Source organism: Acomys minous (assembly GCF_964271855.1).
Source record: "Acomys minous genome assembly, chromosome: 4".
In the NCBI taxonomy this organism is placed as follows: Eukaryota; Metazoa; Chordata; class Mammalia; order Rodentia; family Muridae; genus Acomys; species Acomys minous.
In genome coordinates, this window is record NC_140486.1 from 86,237,600 (window position 1) to 86,262,727 (window position 25,128).

General features: G+C 41.4%; 1 protein-coding gene across 4 annotated transcripts in view; it reads right to left on the reverse strand.

Annotated features, from left to right (window-relative positions):
* The window catches only part of C2CD6 (C2 calcium dependent domain containing 6), a 96,486-nt gene that overhangs the window by 45,605 nt on the left and 25,753 nt on the right, over nucleotides 1–25,128 (reverse strand). For all 4 annotated transcript variants that reach the window (XM_084778650.1, XM_084778651.1, XM_084778648.1 and 1 more), the window contains 6 exons: nucleotides 23,631–23,710; nucleotides 20,071–20,205; nucleotides 16,210–16,315; nucleotides 14,982–15,051; nucleotides 10,431–10,468; nucleotides 8,087–8,383 (listed from right to left, as the gene is read on the reverse strand). In XM_084778650.1, coding sequence (XP_084634776.1) covers nucleotides 8,087–8,383; nucleotides 10,431–10,468; nucleotides 14,982–15,051; nucleotides 16,210–16,315; nucleotides 20,071–20,205; nucleotides 23,631–23,710 — 726 coding nt within the window. The remainder of the gene's footprint in view (nucleotides 1–8,086; nucleotides 8,384–10,430; nucleotides 10,469–14,981; nucleotides 15,052–16,209; nucleotides 16,316–20,070; nucleotides 20,206–23,630; nucleotides 23,711–25,128) is intronic.

Consider the following 25,128-nt stretch of genomic DNA (forward strand, 5'->3'; position numbering starts at 1 on the left):
AATATGATACTGCACATGAAATCTATGCTGAGTGGCTACTCTTGCCACAAAAGATAATTATGTAAGTGTATGCTAAGTGCTTTAAACAATAACCTTTATACTTTCTATTATATGTCCCATAACAGTAGGTTCTTTTTGTTTGTTTGGTTGGTTGGTTGGCTGGTTGGTTTAAAAAAATTTTTTAACAGTAGGTTCTATACTGTAAATATATACAATGAAAAGCTATATGTGAAATAATGGCATGCATGTTAATTAGCCTGGTTTAATTACTATACATGTATGAAAACCTTAAATGCGATAAGCATATAAACATTTTGTTGTTGCCCAAACTTAGTAAAGCTGGAAAATTATCGAAAGACAGAAAGGAGAAGAGAATTTTGGTGAGAAAAATGACTCAATATATGAGGAACCAAATACAGTTAATATTGACTTCTCACTACAATAGAAGGTAGCCAGAGGGGCAATAGAGTGGAAACAAACACTGTCAACCAAAAATTAAATATGTAGCAAAAATATCCTTTAAAAATTGTGAAAAAACCATACTCCTAGATTTAAAACAGCAACAAACCCCTCACCCAAAAAACAGGCACACATCCTCACTGTATGTGAAGGTCAGCTGCAATTCCGTGCATTTGGCACTGTAGACAAAATATAGTTTAAGAACTGCCATCTCTTAGGTTCACTGCAGCTTTTAGTTGACCAGTGTTGAAGCGCACAGATAAAAAAAATTACACTGGCATGAAATCCGAATTTGAGATACTGCCCCCAAAGCAAGAGCTGTGATCACATTACAGAGAACCTTATCCGAAGGCCCTAAAAAAAATAACATTCAATGAAGTCTAAAGGCCACATGGGACTAAGCATTCCACCAAGCCACCCAGCCAAACCCAAAGAAAAAGTGCAGTACAGCAAGATTTGTAAGTAGGAAGTAAACCTGGTTTTCTGAAGAATTTGAAAGGTGAGATTGAAGCACAGAGGAGAGGGGAAAAATAATAATAATAATTACGTGATAGAGTTTTGTAACAATGGATTAAAAGAAGCCAAAATGGGGCTTTATTATACTTGTTTGTTCAAAAACATAAAGAGGGAAGGAAATTTAGGCTTATGTGAAAGGTCATACTAAAACTGAAGACCACAGAAGACAAGATATATAAAAAGAAAATGAGGATGTATGTAGAGGTTCCGTAATAAAAGTTAATCTCACACACATTCCTACTCAAGAATTTCAGAAGTGAAGTGACAAGAGCCCTAGGTTAGGCTAGGCAACTTGAGAATGTTTTCTACCACAGGCAATACTGAGGAATACTGCGTGGGAGAAACAGTCTTCCCCAGGGAGCAGCGCATCAATTGGTTGCTCCATACCAGATGGTCAGCCCTAAAAACATACATGCAAGTAACACTATACTGATTGAGGTTATATTTAAGGATATATAAGAATATCCATATGTAATAACTGTTAATGAAAAATAGGTCAGGAATTTAAGAGAGATAAAGGAGGGCATACATGGCAGTGTCCAGAGAGAGAAGGAGGAAAGATAAAATGATGTAATTATAAACTCAAAAAAATGTTTTTAAAGAAAAAATTTCTAAAAACAAAGATAAATTACAATCAATAAACAGCAGATAGAATCTTCTGGCTTACAAAAGAGTCGAGTGGCAATGTCTAGGGGGCTATTGGATAGAAGCCCAACCTTTCTTCACTAATAGCTTTACTATTGTGACGCTCAAGAGAGGAAATTATCGACATGTAAAAATGTAGGGTTCATCAGTATCCGTACCAGAGGTACAAAGGACAAAACACTAACATTTATCCTGGTTAATTATCTTGGTAGACCAATCTCTCCAAACTCAGCAAGTTCCCAAATCCTGTAGGGTCATAAAGACTTTAGCGTTATAGAAAACTCTTTAAAGTCAGATTGTTTTTAGACTGAAGAAAACTGGTACCTGAGAGACCCATTATTGTCAAAAGGTGGTTACAATCTGCCACACAGCCAAGATGTGACCTATGAACACAGTCATACTAAAACCAAAGACCATAGACATTAAAAGCTCTCTATGTAAACAAAGTGAAGAAAGGAGAGATGGAAGGGAAGGTTGAATTCTAGCACATATTTCTAGAGAAGGTTTTTCTTTAGCACTGTTATGGGTTGGCTATGAAGTGTTTCCCAAAAGGCTTTAATGTTTGAGGTGTGGTCTTCAGCTAGTAGCTCCCATCACTGAGAGGTGATTATGTCATGAGAACTCTGATCTAATACGTGAACTCATCCAGGTGTTGATTCCCAGCTGAATGAACTATTTTGAGGTGATGGAAACCGTGAGAATTGGGGTCTGACTGAAGACAGTTGCTGAGCATGCTTTTGAAGGGTGCATCTTATCCCTGAACTCATCCCCCATCTTAGTATCCTGGCTGTGCCATGAGATGAGCAGTGTCATAAATGACATGAGACTCAGAACCAAAGCAATGAAGCCAGTCAACTGTGGACCTCCAACACTATAAGCCAAGTACATAGTTTCTCTATTTTTTTTTTCAGGTAGTTTGTCAGAGCAATGGAAAACATGACTAACACATACACTACTTGTTTTGTGTGCTATAACAAATTACCACACATTCGGTGACTTGAGACAATCATTTATTTTCTCACAGTTCTGAAGGTCAGAAGTTCAAAATCAGTTTTTCAAGGTTGAAAGCAAGATAAGGCGGGTCATGCTTCTTGTAGAAGCTGGGGAGGGCGGGTGCAGGGAAAATCCATTCTCGTGCCAACCAGCTTCTGGTTAGCACAGGTGTTCCTTGACTTGATACAGGATGTCTCCAAATCCCTCTGCTTCACCTTAACATTACCTCCTCTTTGAGTGTCAGGCTCCATCTGACCTCTCTTAGAAGGATGTTATGATGGCATTTAGGGACCACTCTGTTAACCCACCATTATTTCCCACCTTAGGATCCTTAATCACATTCGCAAAGTCTTTGTCATATAAGATTAATATTTACAGGATCCAAAGATCAAGATTTGTTATCTTTAGGGACTACTAGTCAGTTTACTACAGCATATTTAAACCCAAATGATTGTCCCTTAGTATCCATAGGAGATTGGTTCCAGGACCCTCACAAAATACTAGAATCCTCAAATACCCAAGTCTCTTGGACAGAATAGGATGGTGTTTGCATATAACCTCTGCATATCTTGCTAAGCAGTTAATAACACTCAAAATATTAAGATATAGATCATTGTTATATGCATTGCTTAGGGGAAATATACACTTCATACAGACACATTTTGCAGAACATTTTTAATGTGCAGTTGGCTGAAATGCAGGTGTGACATACACATATGGAAGGATGACTAATATTCATATTATGGACATGGATGAGCTGCCTCTAATAAAAAAAAAGTTAAGCTGTTATGGCAGAAGCCTTCCTTCCCTATTATAAACAAACTTGTGGAAAGGGAGAGACTCTGAGATGACATAAGAGTTCCGGGCTCAGCCATGCCAGGATCCTAAGTGCGCCAATCTTCTAGCCATTTCCAATAAGGGACCAGACAAGGGAACAGCCCTGTCGGGGATGACAAACCCTAGGATGCCATTCCTTCAGCTGACATTGGGCGAAACATGACTTCCCAGGTAAGTATAGAGTACAAATCAAGTCTTGACAGTAAAAATGGTTCCAGACATTAAATTTTCAGATAGTTGTTAGGTAACTATTTAGAAATGGGTACCAAGAGATGGATTGCTGATACATAGCAAAAGCCCCAAAATGTGGAATTTATTTGGGGGGTACATCTTAGTGAAAAAAAATTGAAAGGTCCCCAAGAAAATAGTTAGATGATAAGAGAATTATATGAAGGTAATTTTTACTGGACCAACTTTTCATAGGGGCAGCAAGTCTGGTAACACTGCTTACCCTGGTCACGTGACAAACAGACTTGAAGTATTTGCCTAAGAGCTCTAGGTTTCATACTGAAAGTGCATTACGAAATTCTTCAGATAACTGAACTAGAAGATGAACTGTTGCTTCTTGAAGCAACATCCACAGAAGACAACCCTGAACCATAATTCACTGGTTTTGGAAAATAAAAGAGTTTTGCGCTTACACTTCTAGTCAGTCAATGAGTCTCAAAGTAAGAAATGATCTCATGGCAAAGATCAAATCCAGAGCATTGCTGGTGAAATCTGATGTCAAAACCAAGACAATGAGGCTTTAATGCTATTTAAAACCTCAGAAAGATGCCATCGGATGCCTAACAGACATTATCTGGACGCTCTGAAGTGGCTACGCAGGCCCTGTCTGCCAGACAGGCTCATCAACACAGGCTACTTTGCCACAACCGAATGCTCAGCCCAAGGAAATGCTGGCCTGTCTTAAAACACATGGGGTGTGGTATTTGACTCTTGAAAATAATTTGCTACCCCAGAAACCCACACTTTATATGAATTATAGTATCTCAAACTGAAATAGTTTAAAGTGAATGGAAGAACTTAAACCAACAACTTCCTCCAAAAAAGACACTGAACACAGACATTGACCTATATAAAAAAGTCAGTTCTTATTAAAAATCATACAGCCAAGACCCAAGGATACAATTGAGAACACGAGCAACATTAACCTGTTGGCTAGTCTGTGCATCACATTTCACTCTACCTTTGAGACACGGAGGGTCTTCTGGCTTGCTGTTCCTGATTCCCTACTGTGTGTGGTAGGCAGATAACTGAGAATAGCCATATGGGAGGACCCTGTCATGTGTCTCTGGTTTTTATGTTAAAATTCTGTATTCCAAGCCTGAGTCTCTTCAGAGTAATAGCATGAGAGTGAGGGTCTGGGAAGGGAAGGGAGAGTACATGGAAAGGGGATGCTCCCTCCTGGGAAGCTAATCTATGGCAACACATTCTAATGTGATCCCTGGTGACAGTGCTGCCCAAGGTTCATCAGCCTGGGATGCAGAAGAAGTGAATCTAGACTAAGTTTAAGCCTAGACCTTATAAAGTCCTATGGCTTCTGCCTCTGTGTTTTAGAATGCCTGCATTGCCATATAAGTTCAACTGCCTTCTTAAAAGACTATGTAGAAACACCATATGACCAGGCACCTGGGGAGAGTGAGGGGTAATTCCTGATGGTACAGGAAGAGGGAGCCAGTGAGGGAGAGAGTATTGAATATGAGAGACTACCAAAGCAGAGGACTCCACAGCCTACACATTTCCCCTGGAGTGTCAGCCATGTATGCAAGCCACCGTGAGTTCCAGCCCAGTCAAGTGCACTGAGCAGTGAGAGATAAGGAAATGGTTATTTTAAACCACTGATGTTTGGAGTGACTTGTCACGCGGCAGTAACTGACTAGCTTATCACACAAACTGAATGTTTTAGGAGTCAGACTGAATAGACTACATAAATCAAAGAGAAAACTATGAATCATGGGAAACTACAGACTTTTCGTTTTGGTTTAGTTTGGTTTTTGAGACAAGGTCTCTCTGTGTTGTCTTGGCTGTCCTGGAACTTGCTGGCCTCAAACTTACAGAGATCTGTCTGCCTCTGTCTCTCAGTACTGGGATTAAAGGCATGTGCCACCATTGCCATCCAGAAAAGCTACAGACTTTTAAAATGGTTAATATTCTTTAGTTAAAAAGGACTCATTTTAAAATCTAAGAAAAACCTCCAAGTCTTCAAAAGTGAAATGTAGAAAAAGAACATGACCTATTTATTCACAGTAGGAAAATAAGAATGACTATTAAGCACAAAAATTTCATCATTATTCAAAGGATCATTAATATTTATGTGCTTTTTGTGAAAATGTAAAATATCATCAGAATATCCATCTTAAAATTCTCTGGGACTAAATTCAAGCATCATGTTGAAAGTGCTGAGTCATAAAAAGCATGGCATGCACATGTACATGTGTGTGTGTGTGTGTACGTGTATGTGCGTGAGTGTGTGCATGTGTACGTGTATATGTTCTCCTTTTCAGTGTTAGAAGGTACTGTGCACACGAAGTGTTATTGAGATATTAACTAGCTGTAAACCCTGTGAGCTATAGTAACAAGCAGCTGTCTAGCCATGCCCACTGGGAAGATAGTGACATCAATGTTATACGAGTAACCACCAACTTTCTGATTTAAAAAAAATGATCCATAAATTGAAACTCAAACCAGGTACTAATATTCAGACCAAGTCACCGAGAGAGTCCATAGGCCCTAGCAGAGACCCTAACAGTACCAGTCTGCCAAGTGAACACAGTGTTAAACTAACCCCCCACGTCTTGTTGTTATACACATAAATTACTATATCTTTCCGTCTTCATTGGAGAAGGTTCTTTTTCCACTGTGTGGTGATTAACACAGAGAGCTGCAACTGACCAGGTGCAAAGACCAGCAGACGGTGGACTGTTCAGTCCTCTACCACAGGTCCTTCCTCCCAAGGGTCAAGGCTCATTGTACAAGGGAAGGTGGGAAGAGTAAGAATCAGAGGCAGTGGATAAACACAGAGAAATAGTGGTTTTTAGGGCACAACAGGGAAGCTGCACATATTAACTCACAGAGGTTATGGCATCATGCAGAAGACTTAGGTCAGTTCCAATCAGACAACATCCCATCCTAGGCGGCGATAAGCATGGAGCCCCACCTCACCTAAAGAGCTGCTGGACACTAACACCCGCTGAGAGGCAGTTGTCTTTTAAGCCCTGACAGGCTGACCCCATTCCAGTAGGAGGCCACATGCAGGAGTACACTAGCAGTGCAAATTATACTCAACGGGTTTAAAAGAATAGAGTCCACAGCATTGGGTGTGCAGGGAAGGGGTGTAGATCTCGGAGGAATTAGGAGAGGAGTGAATATGCTCAAAGTCCGGTATATGAAATTTTCAAAGAAGGAATACAAATGAAATAAATAAATTTGATTCAAGTATGAAAAATAAAGTATATATGCATAACTAAGGTTGAAAGAAAGCATAGTACAGGAATTCTAACTACTTGGATTTAGCTTGTCTTTTTGTTTTGTTTTTCAAGACAGGGTTTCCCTGTATAGCCCTGGCTGTCCTAGAACTCACTCTGTAGACCAGGCTGGCCTCAAACTCAAGAGACCCCTCTGCCTCCCAAGGGCTGGGACTAAAGGCGTGCACTGCCGCCGCCACCACCCAGTTTAACTGGTCTTTGATGCTTTCCATTTTCCCAAACTTTTTTATGAGCATGTATTACTGTTGGCTTCTACCTTCACAGCAAGTAAAGAAGAACATTGTTCAAATTATATTCCTTTAAGCTATTGATAAAGTAATTAAGAATAAGTTCCCAGCTAGACTTATTTAATACAATCAATACCTTTTGAAATTTCAGAGGGAATTTAGCAATGTTTTGATTCCATCAAGGATAAAGAGACACAGCTTAGACACTTGGATGTCAAAAGCCTGTCGGAGTGCTCAGGGTCAGAGAGCCTGACTGAGGCCTCTGAAAACAGCTGTCAGCAACAGTGATTCAAACAGGACAGAGAGAAGAGACTGCAGCAAAGGAGGCACCACGTGACACAGGCTCTCCTAGTGTGCCTTACTCTTACACAAGTTTGAAACAAGGGGACACGAGTGCTGTGTTTTGTGATGCAAAATGTTTTGTTTCATTCTACTAAAATAATTTTTCAGGCTTTTACATGTCCTTTGGGTTTATATGTATAATGGTTACATTTTTTAGCAGATCATACACTAACCCAGGAGATTAATAGATACTATTGACAGCTTTCCTTTCAAAAGATTCCCCACCCCCTTAATTGATAAGTAGACACAGAGTAGAAACATTTAATATATTTAGACACATTTCTACTTAGAAGCATTTGAATAAACTTGAATTTATTGGTATTTAATTTATTTAAAAGATAATTATTTTGGGTCTTTCTGTCTGAAGCTTTGCTGTGGGGAGACACAGTTAGCTAAGTTTCTGTTGGATCTTGCCTTTGAAAGCCACCTTTTCATTTCAAATCTCAGGAACCCAAACTAGCCCTCTTACTTTTTGTTGTTGTTAAAATATTTGCTTGGATACCTCATTGTGTTGGAGAAAAAACCTAAATTCCTCCTCCTTATTTGCTCAGGATTTACGGGTAAACGTCTCAACTTTACCTCTTGTAGAGATGAGGCTAGTTTAGAAATGGTTGGACATTTGGGGATTAGGTTTTCATCCGCTGAAAACAATACACTTTTCCTGTCTTCATATAACATGTCTTCTGATTCAAAAGTTCTTTGAAAACGTGGTACTTCATCCTCTTCTATTATCTGCAGGGTATGAATAGGGGGCAGCAGAGCATCTGCTGGCTGTGCCGATTCACCACCCTTATAAAGAGCAGGCTCTGTGTAACCTTGGTCCAGCAGCCTCAAAACTGGGATTACCAGGCCTTCCTTCTCACCACTCTGCACCCACTAAAAGAAAAGAGCAACAGAATAAACCTAATTAGTCATTATTCACTAGTGAGTAAAGTCAATAAATTAAAATCCATGGTATGTCTCTCCTTTATATACTACCACTGATATCTGTAAGTTATTACGTTTCTCAATAAGGCACGGAGAAATCTTGCTTGGCCTGTACACAGCCCATTATTCACAATGCGATAAAGCGGCGGTTTGTGAAGCACTGGCTTGCATGTGTCTGGACTGCAGAAACTGGCACGCTGAGGACATCTGCGGGGTTAGGTTTTACCATCACACTATCCCCAATGTCATGAAACTAGGAAAACTTCAGTGCCAAAGTAACACAGGGGACAACATCACAACTACATCACAAAGTAAAGGAAAATGTAATAGTGAAATGATACAAAGAAGGGGGAAACGAAGGCTAGCTTCTCAAGCTAAAGGCATTCAGTGTTGTATAAAAGTCTCTATCTGACTTCCCCAGCCTTGGGGAAAACAGCACGTGCTGTCTCTTCACATGGCATTTGGGAGTAGCATCAAAAAGTAGAGACAAAGCTTTTATTCTTTTACTGATTTACATGGGGATTTATTCCTTAATAGAATGAAAAATTATAGTAAGTTACTTCCATTTTTTTACTGATTTCTGTTATGAAATGTATAGTTAGTACATGGACAATGTTCACATGATGGTAATCAATTCTGGTGAACGTAAAAGTGTGGTTAGGCCATCTGTTTTTCAAACCTTATGTAAAATTTCAAAGGGTTTTCTCCTTTTCTTCCTTAACACTGTTAACCCATCTTCCTTGCTATACCCTCTAAATTGTTACTGTTTTGTGCTCAAGCTTGTTTCCATAGAGCAATTTAACTTTTAAAAATATCTAACAGGCCTGGAGAGATGGCTCAGAGGTTAAGAGCACTGTCTGCTCTTCCAGAGGTCCTGAGTTCAATTCCCAGCAACCACATGGTGGCTCACAGCCATCTATGCTGGGATCCGATGCCCTCTTCTGGCATGCAGGTGTACATGCAGATAGAACATTCATATGCATAAAATAAATAAATCTTTTTAAAAAAACTAGCAGTATAGATATTGTCATTTTTATCTTTTATTTTTATTTATGTATTTGGTTTTTCAAGACAGGGTCTCTCTGTGTAGCCTTGGCTGTCCAAGACTTGCTTTGTAGACCATGCTGGCCTCGAACTCACAGTGATCCACCTGCCTCTGCCTCCCATGTGCTGGGATTAAAGGCGTGTGCCGCCACCACCCGGCTAGATATTATCATAACAAAGATAATTTACTAGCTTTAGGGATACGTTTTAATTTGTATCTCTGTCCTTCCATCCTTCGTAGAACAATGAGTGTTGGAGGACCCTGCCGTTTGAGGCTGCAGTCCTCCCAGTCTGGATAGCCACTCTGAGCTCGGCGATAGATGCAGGATTCCCTCTCCCCAGCCGGGCCTCCTCCTCTCTGCCTGATCTCATCTGGAGAGCATCTTTAGGCATAGATGCTCCTAACCACATTTGACATACGGCCCTTGACACAGCTCCCTGCTAGCTCTCCCCTTCCTGCACCTATAGGATGATTAGGTACTGTGTTCCCATTCATATGATAGGATCATGCTGTCAACTGCAAGTGCCCACCCCCCAATTATGTGCACCCCCACATCCCAAGGGCCATATATATAATAAAGTTGAACTATCTTCCTGAAGTGGTTTCCGGAGGGTCATTCTCCATCGTGCTCACAGCCTTCCACACCCTGCACTCTGCCTTCTGCTTCTCCTGCCTTCGTGGGTTGGTGGCCAACAGCTCCCCAGGGAAGAGGAGGCCCAGGTAGCTATTAAAATTGTCTTGGAGCTAGAGAGATGGCCCCAGTGGCTAGAGTACTGGCTGCCTTTGCAGAGAACCCATATGGTGGTCCACAAGCATCTCTAACTCCAGTTCCAAGAGACTGCCTATGCTGCCTTCTGACCTCTGTGGGAATCAGGCATGAATGTGTCTGGAAAATGCAGGCAAAACACAAAATTAAATAAATCTTTTTTTTTTTTAAAGAAATTCTCTTACCTCATTTGAAGTAGATTCAGATTTTCTGTGATGGATATCTGTTTAAAAAAATAATGAGTACTCTGTTTTATTTAAATAACATTGCAATTCTTACATGTATTACATTGATAAACTATTATTATCATTTTTCTCCTCTCAAATAAAGGGTAACTTAAAGCAGCTATTCAAACATGAACACTACCTTAGTGAAAACATGCTGACAAGTCTCTGGGAATATGAGGGGAGCAGATGAAAAAAATAAGATGACGGATTGGAGCATGTAGGAGTTGTTGTGTAGCCTTTTTATTGTCCCCAAAGTCCCTGAGGGCAATCTACATTCCACCAACAACCCCACAATTTTTGTATTATTATTCTCCTTCTAGTTCCTTTTTCCCCTATGGCAGCCTTTATTGCAGAAAACTGACCTCTTACTATTAATGCCCCTTTCAACATTGCTTTTGCTTCACTGAATGTATCTGGGGCATTTTCTAATCTTTCTTTGCATTTATCCTGCGGTTTACTGTAGAGGTGGCCTTCATTCTTATTGTCTCTGTATATTCCATTGTTAATTGCTGAACCCTCCGTGAGCTAAATGCTGACGTTATGATATTGTCATTACTATTGAAGAATCTGCTGTCTCAATGTTGTCTAAAACTGTTCTCTATCATCTCTGGTCAATAAAGAGCCTATAGCTGGCAAGAGAGTTAAAGTGGGACCTGCAATCCCACCAGGGAGGTCAGGGGTGGGGGATGGGGTAGGGGTGGGGGTGGCAGAGGGAGGTCACAGGGCGTGAAGAGTGGCCACGAGAGAGTCTCCAGGAGGAAAAAGATGAAGCAGGAGCAGGCAGGATGAGACTAGTTGGCAGGTAAAGGGCATGTGGCTGGGAAGTAGGCCAAGCCAGCACAGTCAGGTTAGAATAGATAAGAATCTGCCCAGCTATAGTGCTTTAAAGCCTATTAATAAATGTAACAGATCTCCATCTCATTATTTGGGAGCTAGGGCAGGTGTAGGGAAAAAAACCCTAAATTTAACGGTTAACTGGTTGTTAAAAATGAAAATTTAAATTCCTACATATTGAGAATTTTCACTTTCTTCCGCTATCAGTTCTACCTTCATTCCCCTGTATTTGGAGCTGGGCATGGTGGCGCACGCCTGTAATCCCAGCGCTTGGGAGGCAGAGGAAGGTGGAGTTCTGTGAATTCGAGGCCAGCCTGGTCTACAAAGTGAGTCCAGGACAGCCAAGGATATACAGAGAAACCCTGTCTTGAAAAACCAATAAATAAATAAATAAAATGTAAATAAATAAATAAGAAAAAAGAAGGCAACTATTGTATTTGGAAAGGATATTTGGTATGGTGTAAGCCACTGCAAATTTGTTGGCTTGTTTAGTGACCTTTACTTTGAAGAATGTTCTATGTATTCCTGAAGAGAATGCATAGTCTATGTCTGCTATGTAGAATCTTGTACATATACCCATTTGGGCTAAAATTAGGTCAATTTGGACTACAGTGCTATGAAATTCTGTTTTGTTAATTTCTGTCTTGCCATACTATTTATGCTTTTAAAGATTTATTTATTTATTATTATGTATACAATAGCTCTGTTTGCAATTACACTTGCACAACAGAAGAGGGCATTATATCACATTATAGATGGTTGTGAGCCACCGAGTGGTTGCTGGGAATTGAACTCAGGACCTCTGGAAGAGCAGACAGTGCTCTTAACCTCTGAGCCATCTCTCCAGCCCCATTCTATTTATTATAGAGCTCAGTTTCCCATTATTTTTGTACTGCTATCTGTTTCTCTTTTTATTTCCTTTTGCATATAGGTAAGTTCTCTGACACTGGTTGCATATATTTACAATTACTTATCGGTGTATTGACACTTTTGTCATCATATAATAAACTTATTAGTTCCATTAAAGTTTTGACTAATATTTTTTATGATACAAACATAGCTTAGATTCTTGTCAGGCATGACAGAAAACACCTTTCCCTGGTAACTCATCTTGATGGGCCCATTTTCCATGCGACTTTGAGTTGATTTTCACATAAGACCAAACAGTCGCATCTTTCTGTAGTTAACTACGGACACTGTACAGCAGACCTTCACCAACAGGCCTGGTCAGAGATTCTATTCTCAGTGACCCTAAGTATTAGGTTCCATCAGTGCAGCCACACAAGCAAGGTAAAAGCCAGGGCCTTAGCCTGTCCTGTGGAAGGATCAGAGCACTGGGACATGCAGCGTCATCACTTGATTCTTCAGGGAGAAGCTGGGAGCTGGATCCCCTCACTGCTGCTGCCAGTCACTCTCTACTGAGCCTGAAGTGGGACTAAGCCACATGCTTTCCTTGTCCGGAGGGTGGGGGTGGGGTTATTGTGTTGCTTCATTTTTGAGACAGGGCCTCAGAAATTGGTTCCAGACTCTTGATTCCTCTTGCTTTATCCACTCAAATGACCATATTATAAGCATGCGCCAGCATCCCGGCTCCATTTGTTGTTGTTGTTGTTCTTCTTCTTAGTGTGCCTCAAGCATCTAGAGTGTGCTAAGTCTTAAGTGCAGGACAGAAGCCCATGTCTTAGGATGCCCTGAGGGAAATAATATTAGCTGATGATCTTATCCTTTCCTAACTTCCACCGTATGTGTCTTAAGTGTAAAATATAGCAGGATGCGAGAGCCTATCAGTGAGTTTCTAGATTTCATATAAAACGAACTATTTTATCTACTGTTGGAATTGGAGTACGTGTAGATGACCAGAAAGGTCTCAGGACTTATGTCTTGATGGCATTCCTCCCTGAGTTTGTTTTTCCTAGATGTGTTGTCTCAGATATAAAATAAGTCATAGCAGATTATTTTATGAATGTGGTGCATAAGATATTATATAAATAGCAATATTAATACTTGAGCTCTAGGGTCAAGCCGACTGAGCTCAAAATCAACTCTTATCAGTTAATGACTGTGAACACTAATTAGCTGATTATTTAATCTGTTTAGCTTTCAGCTTACTTGTCTATAAAAGTCCTGGATAGAAAAGTGCCAGAACATAGTTCTGGGACATGTATGTGCTGGGACACTGGAGGCTCAAAAATACCAAAAGAGAATCAAGTCATTAGAGGACAAACTGGAGATGTGAAAAAAAATGGAATGCAAAAACCCTGTGGAGAAGTGTAAAAGAGAACACAAAAAGGAGAGAGAGAGAGAGAGAGAGAGAGAGACAGAGAGAGAGAGAGACAGAGAGAGACAGAGAGACAGAGAGAGACAGAGGGAGAGAGAGAGAGAGAGAGAGAGAGAGAGAGAGAGAGAGAGAGAGAGAGAGAGAGAGACAGAGGGAGAGCTACTACTTCTTCCCAGCGTGGGATTCTGAGGAGAGGATCTGTGCTGTCTTTTACTTACGGCATGAGGGTTGGAACGCTGGAGGGAGATGAGCCGCAGAGTGCTTGCGGGTTTATGTGTGGTCCTAGGTTTGATCTTTGGCAACCAAACAGTCAAAACAGCACTAAAGAGAAGCGTGTGTGTTTCATGTAGAGTAGGTTGAGGATATAACGGCTTGGCTACATAAGTTAGCACAGAAATATCAGAGATACACATATGTATAGATGGTTGATGTCGCCGGGGAAATGGAAATAGCATGAAAAGCTGATTAAGTTGCAGCAAAAATATTGCAACAAATTATATTACATACTTGAATTAAGGACTTTCAAGATATATAAGCATGTGTTTACAGTACAGTGGTAGATTTCAACTTGCTTTCTAAGTAAATTTGAGAGAGATCTTTAGGAGACTGTGTGAACACCACTTTTCATTCCTTAAATCTCTTACTGATAAGCAATTAATAAGGAGTAATTAATAATTAATAAGTACGTTCTCAAATTAGATACTAATTGAGTTTCCTCTACTACAGTTTCTCTGTCTCCTCTCTCTCTCTCTCTCTCTCTCTCTCTCTCTCTCACTCCCTCTCTCTCTCTCTCTCTCCCTCCCTCTGTGTCTCTCTGTTTCTCTGTCTCTCTATTTCACACATACACACACACACACACACACACACAATTCTACCTCAATAGTTCTACAGTTCAAAGTGCTTAACAAAAATATCTCTATAATATCACAGTTAAGATTGAACCTTGTCTTATCTTTAAAGAAGCAAAAAAAAAAAACATTTTTTTAAACTCCTGGGGCTGGAGAAATGGCTCAGCAGTAAGTACTGGCTGTTCCTGCAAAGGGTCCAGGTTCAGTTCACAGCACCCACATGGCAGCTCGCAACCACCTTTAACTCTCTTCCTAGGGGAAGTGATGCTCTCTGATGGCTTCTGGGGGCACTAGGACTACACTTGATATACAGACACCTAAACACATAAAGTAAATACTACTTTAAAAGTTAAAAAAAAAGTCCTAATAGGGACCAAGCCTCTTCTTTGAGATTATTGCAAAATACAAATGTAATTGGTGCAACAATAAATTGTGTATTTGATCTATGACAAAAGAGAAATTCATTTACGGCAAGTAAGTAACTTTTATAATATACCACCTTGTTTTAATAATCTTAATAATAAACATGAAAATTAACTTGATTTTTACCATGTGTTTTACTGTGCTGGTCTTCCAGTGAATTAGAACTTGATTCACTTAGTTCACTCGAATTACTTTCCTAGACACACATAAGAAGAAAAAAAGAAAACATATTTGGCAAAATACTAAAATATTTTAAAATGTTTTTTTCTGCTTTCATAGTTTTTCATAGAGGATAAGAAAGAGTTGGTGAGAAAATTAATGCAAGGAGCATGATTTCAAGAGGAGCAGTGGTGGCACACCTGTAATCCCACAACTGGGGAGGCAGAGGCAGGCAGATCTCTGTGAGTTCAAAGACAGCTTGGTCTACAGAGCGAGTCCAGGACAGCCAGGGCTACACAGAGAAACCCACTGCAGCTCAGCCATAGGACAAAAAGCCCACTTTTAAAATTGTCCAAAGATTTGAATAACTATTTCTCCAAAGAAGATATACATATAGTCAGTGAGTGTATGAAAAAATGTCCACACTATCTGTCATTAGAGAAATGTAAACCCAGAATGCAGTGAGTCAGCCCTTTGATTCACATGGGTGCCAGGAGCATCAGCACTAGCAACAACGACACTATGGAACACTAACAAGAGGTCCCTTCTCAAGAAAAACAAAGGTTTGCGCACGAGTGCTCACAGCAGCACCCTTCCCCCTAACTCAAGAGCGTAAAGGAACTGCCTGCCATCAGCAGCTGAGCAGAGAAACACATGGGGTATATACATACAACAGAGGTGCATCCAGAAACAAAGTGCTGGCATATGCTGCAACTGGAAAACATTGTGGTAAGAGAGAAAGGGGCAAGCTACAAAGGACCACGTGTCTCTACGTAATTCCATTCTTAAGACACGTCTGGGGTAGGCAGACTTATACAGAAGAAAATAGATCGGCTGCTGCAGAGGGCTAGAGGGAAAGGAAGAACTGAAAATCCACTGGCTCCTGCTGTGGGGCTCCCTGTGTTTAAACAGTGGAGATGTTCTAAAATTGATTGTGGGAATGGATATGCAATTGGTGGGCAGGCTGAATGCCACTGTGTGCCAGCTTTAAACAGCCCAATTAATTGAACCTTATAAGTCATGGATAAACACTGAATGGTACATTGTTAATATAGAAAAGAATATGAACTGTGAATTGCATTTTATTTAACGTACTAAGCCATTATTTGATTAAACATTTTAATTATTAGTGCATGTTTCTACTAAACATATGCATTGCATACTACATATGAAAAAATGTATCTTTTTCAATTACCTTAGAATCTTTGTTTGACACTTTTGGATTAATAAGGTTTTTTAAATACTCGGATTTTTCTATCCACGTGTTCAGATTTTTATATTCTTCTTTCATTTTTTCCAACCTAAACAAAGTAATGAGCTAGAGATGAGAAAAAGCAAGTAACAGGCGAGAATATGTATGGTAAAATTCACAGAAAAGTAATACAATATGATTCATCCATATAAAGTTTCAAAAGTGACAAAGTAACAATTTGTTATCTAAGGATACAGTTAAAAGAAATGATTACAACAGAAATAAGGGCCACAGTTATGGGAAGTGATCAGGGACAAGATCCATCTCACAAAGGCACCCACATGCATTTCTAACATTGGGGATGATGATGTATATCCTAATCAGGTAATAGCTCCATTATCACTATTTAAGCTTTATAAACATACTACAGGAAGTATTCAACCATGTATTATTCTCTGTGTTTTAAATCGCTGGTTTTGGTTGGTTGGTTCAGGCTGCAATAACTGAACAGAATATATGGGGTGGATTAAACAGCACACACTTATTTCTCACAATTCTCAAGGCTGGGCTGTCTGAGACCCAGATCCTGTTGAGAGTCTTCCTGGCTTCAGGTGGTCATCATGTGATAGCCTCACAGTGGAGGGACAGACACACTTGGACACTGTGTCTTCTCCTCTTTCTGTAGCTCTTCTAAGGGCACGCATGGCATCATGAGGGCCTCAGCCTCAAGCCTAATCTAACCCCAGTGTTTCCCACTTTAACGCTGTTACGTCACACTTTAACATACTCATGGAGAAGGCTGTGATTTTGCCGAGCATGCTTGAGAGCCTGTGTTCAACCCCCAGCAACACAGATAACAGGAACAAAGCCTGGGGTGGTGGGGACACACCTGGTCTGTAGCCCTAGATAGCCATACTTTTTGTCACTGGATGTATAAATAACATTTTTATCAAGAAAATGCACTTTTTTCTTTTAAAAAGATTTTTGCTTCTTAACTTATATAATGCATGTTATATTGGTAAATTGCAATGCATTGCTTGAGCTCAAGACGGTGATGCATAAATCCCTGCAGAAAGTGATGGACTACAAGTAGAAACCAAAAGTCCAATGGGTGGTCTTTATAACAAACCTTATAGCAAAGTATGTAAAACTTCCCTTAAAACCAAAACATCAGAAATGAGGATGTCCATATACATATAAGAATTCAGGGAGCACTGTTTTGACCACAAAATGTCTTAGCTACTTTTCTCCTCACAAGTCTGAGTCTAGAACTCAGGTAGGCATTCCCAGTGATGGCCATGAGACTTGCCTTGGCCAAGGGCATCAGTGTGACATAAACACAAGTATGAGGGGCACTTGCACAGTGGCGCGTGCCCCCCATCACTGCTGCTTTCAGAATGGCGTTCTGTAATGAAGCCAGGACAGCCTACCAGGAGCCACCTGGGAAACTCAGGTCCTCCTAGCTGCCCGCTGCCACCAGCTGGCATGTGGACGGGCAAAGGCTTCCGTGCTTCCTCTAGTTCTGCTGTCATCTGACTGCACAGCTGAGCCCAGCCAATAGGCAAAAAATAAAAAGTCAGTCTACAGAAATATGCAATATGCCTGCATTTAGGGTGGGTTTTTGTTGTTTTTTTGTTTGTTGGTTGGTTGGTTGGTTGGTTGGTTTTCCGAGACAGAGTTTCTCTGTGTAGCCTGGCTGTCCTGGACTTGCTTTGTAGACCAGGCTGGCCTCGAACTCACAGTGATCCGCCTGCCTCTGCTTCCCGAGTGCTGGGATTAAAGGTATGTGCCACCACACCAGGCTAGGGTGATTTTTAATACAGCAACAGGCAAGTAGTGGCATGGCTTTTGAAGGATAATCGGAAACCAACTCTGAAAACTAGGTGACTGAAGGAGAAAGAGTCATTCGCCTCTCTTCCCGATAGGGGATGCAACACTGCGCAGTCAGGAAGGAGAGTTACTAAATTACTCCACGTAATGAATGAAAATGAAATGGTAGAATTAGAATAACATTTTCATATTATATTCCCAGAAATGCAGTATAGATGCTAACAAAAACTAACAAATTAAAACCATGCAAAGGCAAATATCATATGCCCTATGACAAAAGAATCTTACCAAAGAAATTAAACGAAATTGAACCAATTCTTGCATCGTGTATCCAGTTTGGGGACACACATATGACAGAACACATTAACTTTCATTATGAGGATATAGTCAGCACAACGCAAGGTCCAGCCCTGAACCTCCATCACATAAGGAGTAGTGGCGTCAACGTGTGATATCAAAGTGGGAAGCCTAAATGTTTTATCTGTAGCTACTATGGCTGCTCAGAGCTTAGATCTCTGCTACCTGGTTCTCCTTAAGTCTGTGCCTAGTGTATTTTTTCACTTTGAGCTCGTGTGTGTGTGTGTGTGTGTGTGTGTGTGTGTGTGTGTGTATTTGTATGCGTGCGTGTGTGAAATATTACATCCTCTTGCATATAGCTGTTTTCTGGGTACAAGACACTGTATTTGGAAATTTGTAGAATTAATTTGAGGCTCTAGTGTATTTTTCCCTCTAGAAAAAGCATGCATTTACGTCTGGCAGTCAACTCATCTAATGGCAGAAGAGAGCCAGTAGTAGGCACCCATGGCGGCTAGGGCATGTATTTAAAGATGCAGCTGCTCTGTCATAGGTCGTGGTTGACCCAGCAGAAGGCTGGGTATTTATGAAGCCTGCCATCCGTGGACTACACTGTACTTTGGGGTACAATGAACTCTGTTTCTTCTTTTCTGTACATCAATCTTAGCTCTGCTCAGCTGTTGACCACCTTGACTACCACTGAGTCCCTTGAAAATATGGCACTGGACAGTGGACTCAACAGCTCTGGGCCTCTGGGTTTCCTGGAATCTGGTATCAGTGAATGCTAGCTGCTTTTATGACATTGCCTTCAAAGAAAATTTCAAGACATATTTCCCCCAGACTTGGCTGCTGTTGTGCAGTGTGATGGTCTGAGGTAATCTAGGAGAGCCTATGTAGAAGTGAGTCTGTGCACATGTTAGCTCTCCATCTCCGTCTCCTCACTAGTGTGAGCTGGGCAGCCAGGGAGCACACTTTTGTCCTGTAATCCATCGGACAGCCTGCTATTAACAAAGGCTGGTCAAATTCGCATTTTATGCCAGGTGCTCTCTAAGTACCAACTACACAATGGGATGGCTTAAGAACCATACTATCTTTTCTCAAAGACCATAAGAATCTAATGGTTAAAGACTGAAAAGGGTAAACAAATACGTATTAAATTATAAATCTTGAAATGGCTTCAGCTAGTGTCATGTTGCTGGGCATCTTAGCTTCCAGAATGAGAAGAAATAAACATCTACAGATTAAGCCATGCTGCCTGTACCAAACCAAGCTCTGGACTACTTAACACAAAGATTCATATATGATTGAAGAATTTGAAGACATGGCTGAGGATTTGGGCAAAGTGGAAGGAGCCATACAAATAAATGGAAACTATAGCTGAGAAAGAAAATAACTAGAATTCAAGTTTGAATTAGTTCAGCAACAGATTTAAAAGAAAGAAAGAAAGAGTCAGCAAGGTGGGCTATACGTGAGAAGGAAACACATAGACTGGCAGAGAAAAGATGACGAGGAAAAACAGCATTAGAGACTACAGAGCAGGCGAGTGAAGGAAGTGGCTTTCCTTCTTGTGAACGCGTTTTCCCCTCCTTTTTGGCTGTGATAAAGTATCTAATTTATGGAGACATATGAACACAGGGAACAATGTCACAGTGAGCATTCCTAGGCCAGCAGAAAGCTCGTGGCTCAATTGAAGGAATTTGAAATGATCTAAACCACAAGTAAATAAAAGGAACCCCATACCTTTCCCGGGGTTTCTCACGGAGTTTTTCAAGCTGCACCACGGTTGCCTGGCTGGTTTCAGCAGCCCCGACGGTGACATTAAATTCTGGAGACAGGAACGCTGGGTATTCTATTCGTTGTGGAGTAATAACATTTCTGAAAAATGGCAATAGAGTTAAATGCCAACACTATGGAAAAGGACACGGCTAAGGGCAGTGTGGTGACTCTTGTTTTCAATTGTTCTTCCTCTTGTTCCAGCTCACCCACTACCATGCGCCATCACGGAGACAGAGCTAAGGAAGAAGGCAGGACTCAGAATCCTGGGAGAAGTGCTTTCTTGGTTACTCGTCCTATCAAGATGGTGGGCAGCAGGGATGGAAAAGAGGGAGTCCCAAAGGAAGGATAAATAGAAAGTATTTGAGCCCTGGTCTTTTAGTAGCCATTTATAGGCAAATCCGCCTTCAGACTCCCTCATTCTTTCAAAGAACCAATCCTACGGATTAGATTTTGTGCCAGGCACTATGTTCATGTGTCTGTCTGCATTGATTGTCTTACTTCACTGTCAAGGCAAACCCACGGGATAAGAATTATTGAATCATTTTCTGAAGAAAAACGGAGGAGTGGATCAGGGGAGGGAGGGGAGAGGCACTGGAAGCAGGGGTGGGGGGAGAGCAGAAGACAGAGAGGAGGAGGAAGGGGAGGAAGGAGGGGAGTTATGCTTAGGATGTAATATATGAAAGAAAAATAATTTTAAAGGGGGAATATTGAACTCACTTGACGTACAAGAAAGATGTGTAAATTCCTTAACACATCTAACAGTTAGCAAGTGTCTTTTTGATTAGTCTTCGTTATATATAATGAAGAGCACCTTAAATTTAAGATGTCCAAAATAGAGTGCATGACTTTTCCCTACATATGTTCTTTCCCGTATTCCCTGGCTCAGGGAGTAGAAGCAACACATAGGTACCACTGGTCCAGAAATGTGAGCTACCATCGTGTCTTCCCCTTTCTCTGTCACCTTCCATCTCTGATCTATTATTCCCAACTTTCAAGAATATAATTAAACAATCCTACATTTTTCTCAAATTAATGTAGTCATCTCTCCCATTGTATCAGCCTGGGCTGTCTAGGGTAACAGAAACAGTGGGGTGTACACATGTAAAAATAGATTGTTGTATTATGTTGGCCCATGAAGCTATCAAAGCTTGAGATCTGTAGAGTGAGTCTGCTGGCCGATGACCCGGATCTGCCGATAGTATGACTGAGGCAGCTGCCCAACTCCTGCTAAAAGCACACAGGCTCAAGAACAAAGCAGAGCTGGGATACGCTGGTACTTCAGACTGAAGGTGCTTAGACAGGAAGAATGCCCTTTCTGGGCAGAGGGTCGGCGTCTTGCTGCATTCAGCTGATTAGAGGAGAGTGACCACATTAGGGCATGCTTTATTTATAATATCTATTTAAACCTCATCAAAAACTTCTCCATGAAAGCTGACACATGCATGAACAATAATCGCAAATCCACTTCCTGTCAACATAGCATCTCCTTCGATCATTGCTAACCTCCAATGAAGACAATCACATGATCATAGTCCACCTAATGTGATGTGACTGCCCTCTGCCAACAGACCAGAAGAGGAAATAAAGTGTCAGGTGATGTTTACTCTTCTCAATATCCCAGAATGCCAATACTGTGATGCTGTGTGATACAGGGATAGAGGGGGAACCATGCCATTTACATATATGAATAGATACACACGAACATATTCATAAGCAATGTGTGAGGAAACACTCAGAGCAAGCACAACCTTGACCCTGAACTTGCCATCCTTTTTCCTTCCACTGCTGACTCTGCCCTTCCTTGCTTTAGCAATCACCTTAGCTGGTGCCTTACCTGGTGCTGTGATTAATCCTTTCATCCTTCAGGGCCATGAACAGTCCCGTGCGGGTTAAGGTGTGGTTTTCTATTAAATTCTGACTCAGGGCCAGTGAGATGGCTCAGTAGGTAAAGGTACTTGCTGCCAAAACTGAACCTGAGTTTTATCCCCAGCATCATATGGAGGAAGGAGACAGTCAACTTGCACATGCTGTTGTTTGACATCCACATGCATGCCATTGTATGCCCCACCCGAAATCATTTTTTTCCTTACACTTTTTTTTAGGTTTCATTTGTATTTGCCTTTTGCCTGCATGTGTACCTGTGCACCACGTGCATGCAGTACCCATGGAAACCGAGAGAGTGCCAAGGCTCTGGACCTGGAGTTTCAGATGGTTGTGAGGCACATGTGGGTGCTGGGAACTGAACCTTGGTCCTCTGGAAGAGCAGTCAGTTTTCTTAGCCACTGAACTAGTTTTCTAGGCCCCCAAAATAATTTTTAATGCAAAAAAAAAAACCCCATCCAACCTTAATCACGGGGAATGGCAGTATTATGAGATGACCTAAAGTGTCTGCTGTGTTTTAACACGCCCTTCCTTTTGTGCATTGTAAGGAGTCGTCTGTGCTCTCTTTGGCCTTCTGGATCAATTATTTACCAGTGCAGTGACTCCTCCTTCGCCTGTTGACTCTGGGTCATGAGGAGCCCAGTGGTGTGTAGCAGTCTTAACTTCCAGTTCAGTGCAATCTCTCAGCGGAAGCATTTACCTTTTTGGAAATAACTCTAGGCCAGCAGGAGATAAGATTGCAAGAACAGGAGAGAAAGGATTGCTCTTGAATCACTGGGAGTGATGGCAAGGAGCAGTTTTCATGTTCATGCCTTGATTCATGGACCACTCAATACTGGCTATGGGAGAAGATGAATCAGACACTGGTGACTGACTCAGAGCATGGCGAACCATCTGGAGAACCCTGCCCCAAGCCTGCAAGTGTCTTACTCTATCACTCTCTGCCTTTGTCCCTTGGACAGGCTCTTTCACTGTGCCTGAAGTGCACCATTTCAGCCAGCCTGGCCAGTGAACTCCTGGGGTCTGCTTATCTCTGTCTCTCGAAGCTGGGGGTTACAGGTCCCTCTAGCCACATCTGTGCATAGATGCTGAGAACTGAATACAGCTGGCAGAGTGTTACCCCCCAGGCCCACTAATAACAGTTTTTAACAGCCCATTTATAAGTGACAGTTGGGGTGGTGTGGAGGAGACTAACAATGCCGTCCTACAGAGTGGAGACTGGCGACCACCAGACACAGAGGTCTTGGAAGCCCTCTTTTTCATTCCGTCAGGAGGATCTTGCTGGCTAAGTTCCTCATTAAGCACCCCTCTCCTCTCCTCTCTAGACTTCAGCGCTTTTCTCCAGGGTGACACAGAGAAAGCCAATGCCTCTTTTGGCTTGCTTGCTTGTTCATCACTAGGCCTTGTGTAACCCCATGAGTTTTCCATCTTTGTGCCTCTTCCTCCCAAGTGCTGAGGTTACAGGCATGAGCCATCACACCTGGCTCTTTCTCTCTCGTCTTGTCAAGCAGAGGAACTCGGTGCTTCCCTTGTCTTAGGGTCTAGTCCATCTCAGCTACATTCCCAGGGTTCCTTAAGATAAATAATATGTTCCATCACCCCTTTAAGATGCCACTTGACCTTAATATAGTAACGACACTTACGTGACAGGATCTGTTCTTTCTGGAGGAGGTGCAATATTCATGAACATGGATGGTTCAATGATTTTTTGAAGAGGTTTTAACTGATAAAAATATAAGTACATTTAGTTATAACGGACTGAAATAGGACTAACACCCCCCAGCCCCTGAAGGCCGATACAGTTCTTAAGTCATGTATATAAGGAGAAGAGTAATGAAGACCGAAACCTAATTTGTCAGGTACTAACATGTAACACGCATTATATACCGTTAATTCTCTCTAATCCTCTTGATCAAACATGATGTAAGTGTGCATGTTTTATAGACCACACTAAAGATCAGTGATTCATTCAAAGTTACAGAATGGTGTGCAACATCAGGAATGAGTGTGCAACATGGGGGCATGAGTGTAGATACTTTTGCCTCTTCTTTTCACATCATCATGATAGGTGAGTAGGGGCCTGAAAGACTGAAAGACTAGTGGTCAAGTTGCGCTTTTATTGAACAGACTGGTTTTTCCCCCCATATAATAGCTTTGTTTTATGTTTTCAGTAAGGTCTACCTACATAAAACAATGCTTGCCTAGTTTTATCTGAAAATAAGCTATCACTTTCTCTCCATGTGGACATGTATGTGCTCACTCGTGTCATGTGTGTGTGCACAAGTGTAGTCCAGAGGACAACCTCAGGTGCCATTACTCATCAAGTATGCTATACTGGCTGGCTGGCAAGCCCCAAGGATCTTGTTTCTGCCTCTCCAGTGCTGGGATTACAAATCTTAAAGTAACCTCTTTCTTTAAGGATAGTTACTCTTAAATGCCATGCTTATATTTGGACACAAACCGACTTCTATAGTTGATACTCATAAGCTATGACTGCTAAACCTAACTTGCAGAAACGATGACAATGGGAATTGTAATAAAGCAAAATTCATCACAAGAAAAGAATATAAGGGCTAGAGAGATCGCTCAATCAGCAAAGTGCTCTCTATGCAAGCAAGAGGAACTGAGTTCAAAGCCAAAAACCCATACAAAAAGCCAGGCACAGTGGTGTGTGCTTGTAAACCCAGTGCTGGGGAGAAAGAGGCAGGAGGGCCCCTGGGTTATTCTCACTGGTGAGCCCCAGGTCCCAGTGAGAGACTCTGTCTCAAAAAGCAAAGTGAATGGCTCCTGAGAAATGACCCTCAACACACATGTGCAAATGTATACACACATGTACCCTAACATGTATACATGCACACACAGAGAATGAGAGAACTGGGCATGGCAGTGCACTAGTGTAGTACCCTCAGCACTCACTACTCTGAGGGAGGGGAGCCTGGGCCCCACAGCTAGCTCAGGGCCAGCCTGAGCTACATACGAAGTCTCTGTTTCTAAAAGCCATGTGCTGGGCATGTAACTCAGTGCAGAGCATCTGCCTACTGTACCCAAGGCTCTGTGTTAGCACCCAGCATTATAATAAGTAAGTAAATAAGTAAACAAATGGAAACAACAGTAAAGTCAGGTAAGGAAAAAAGGCTTGCT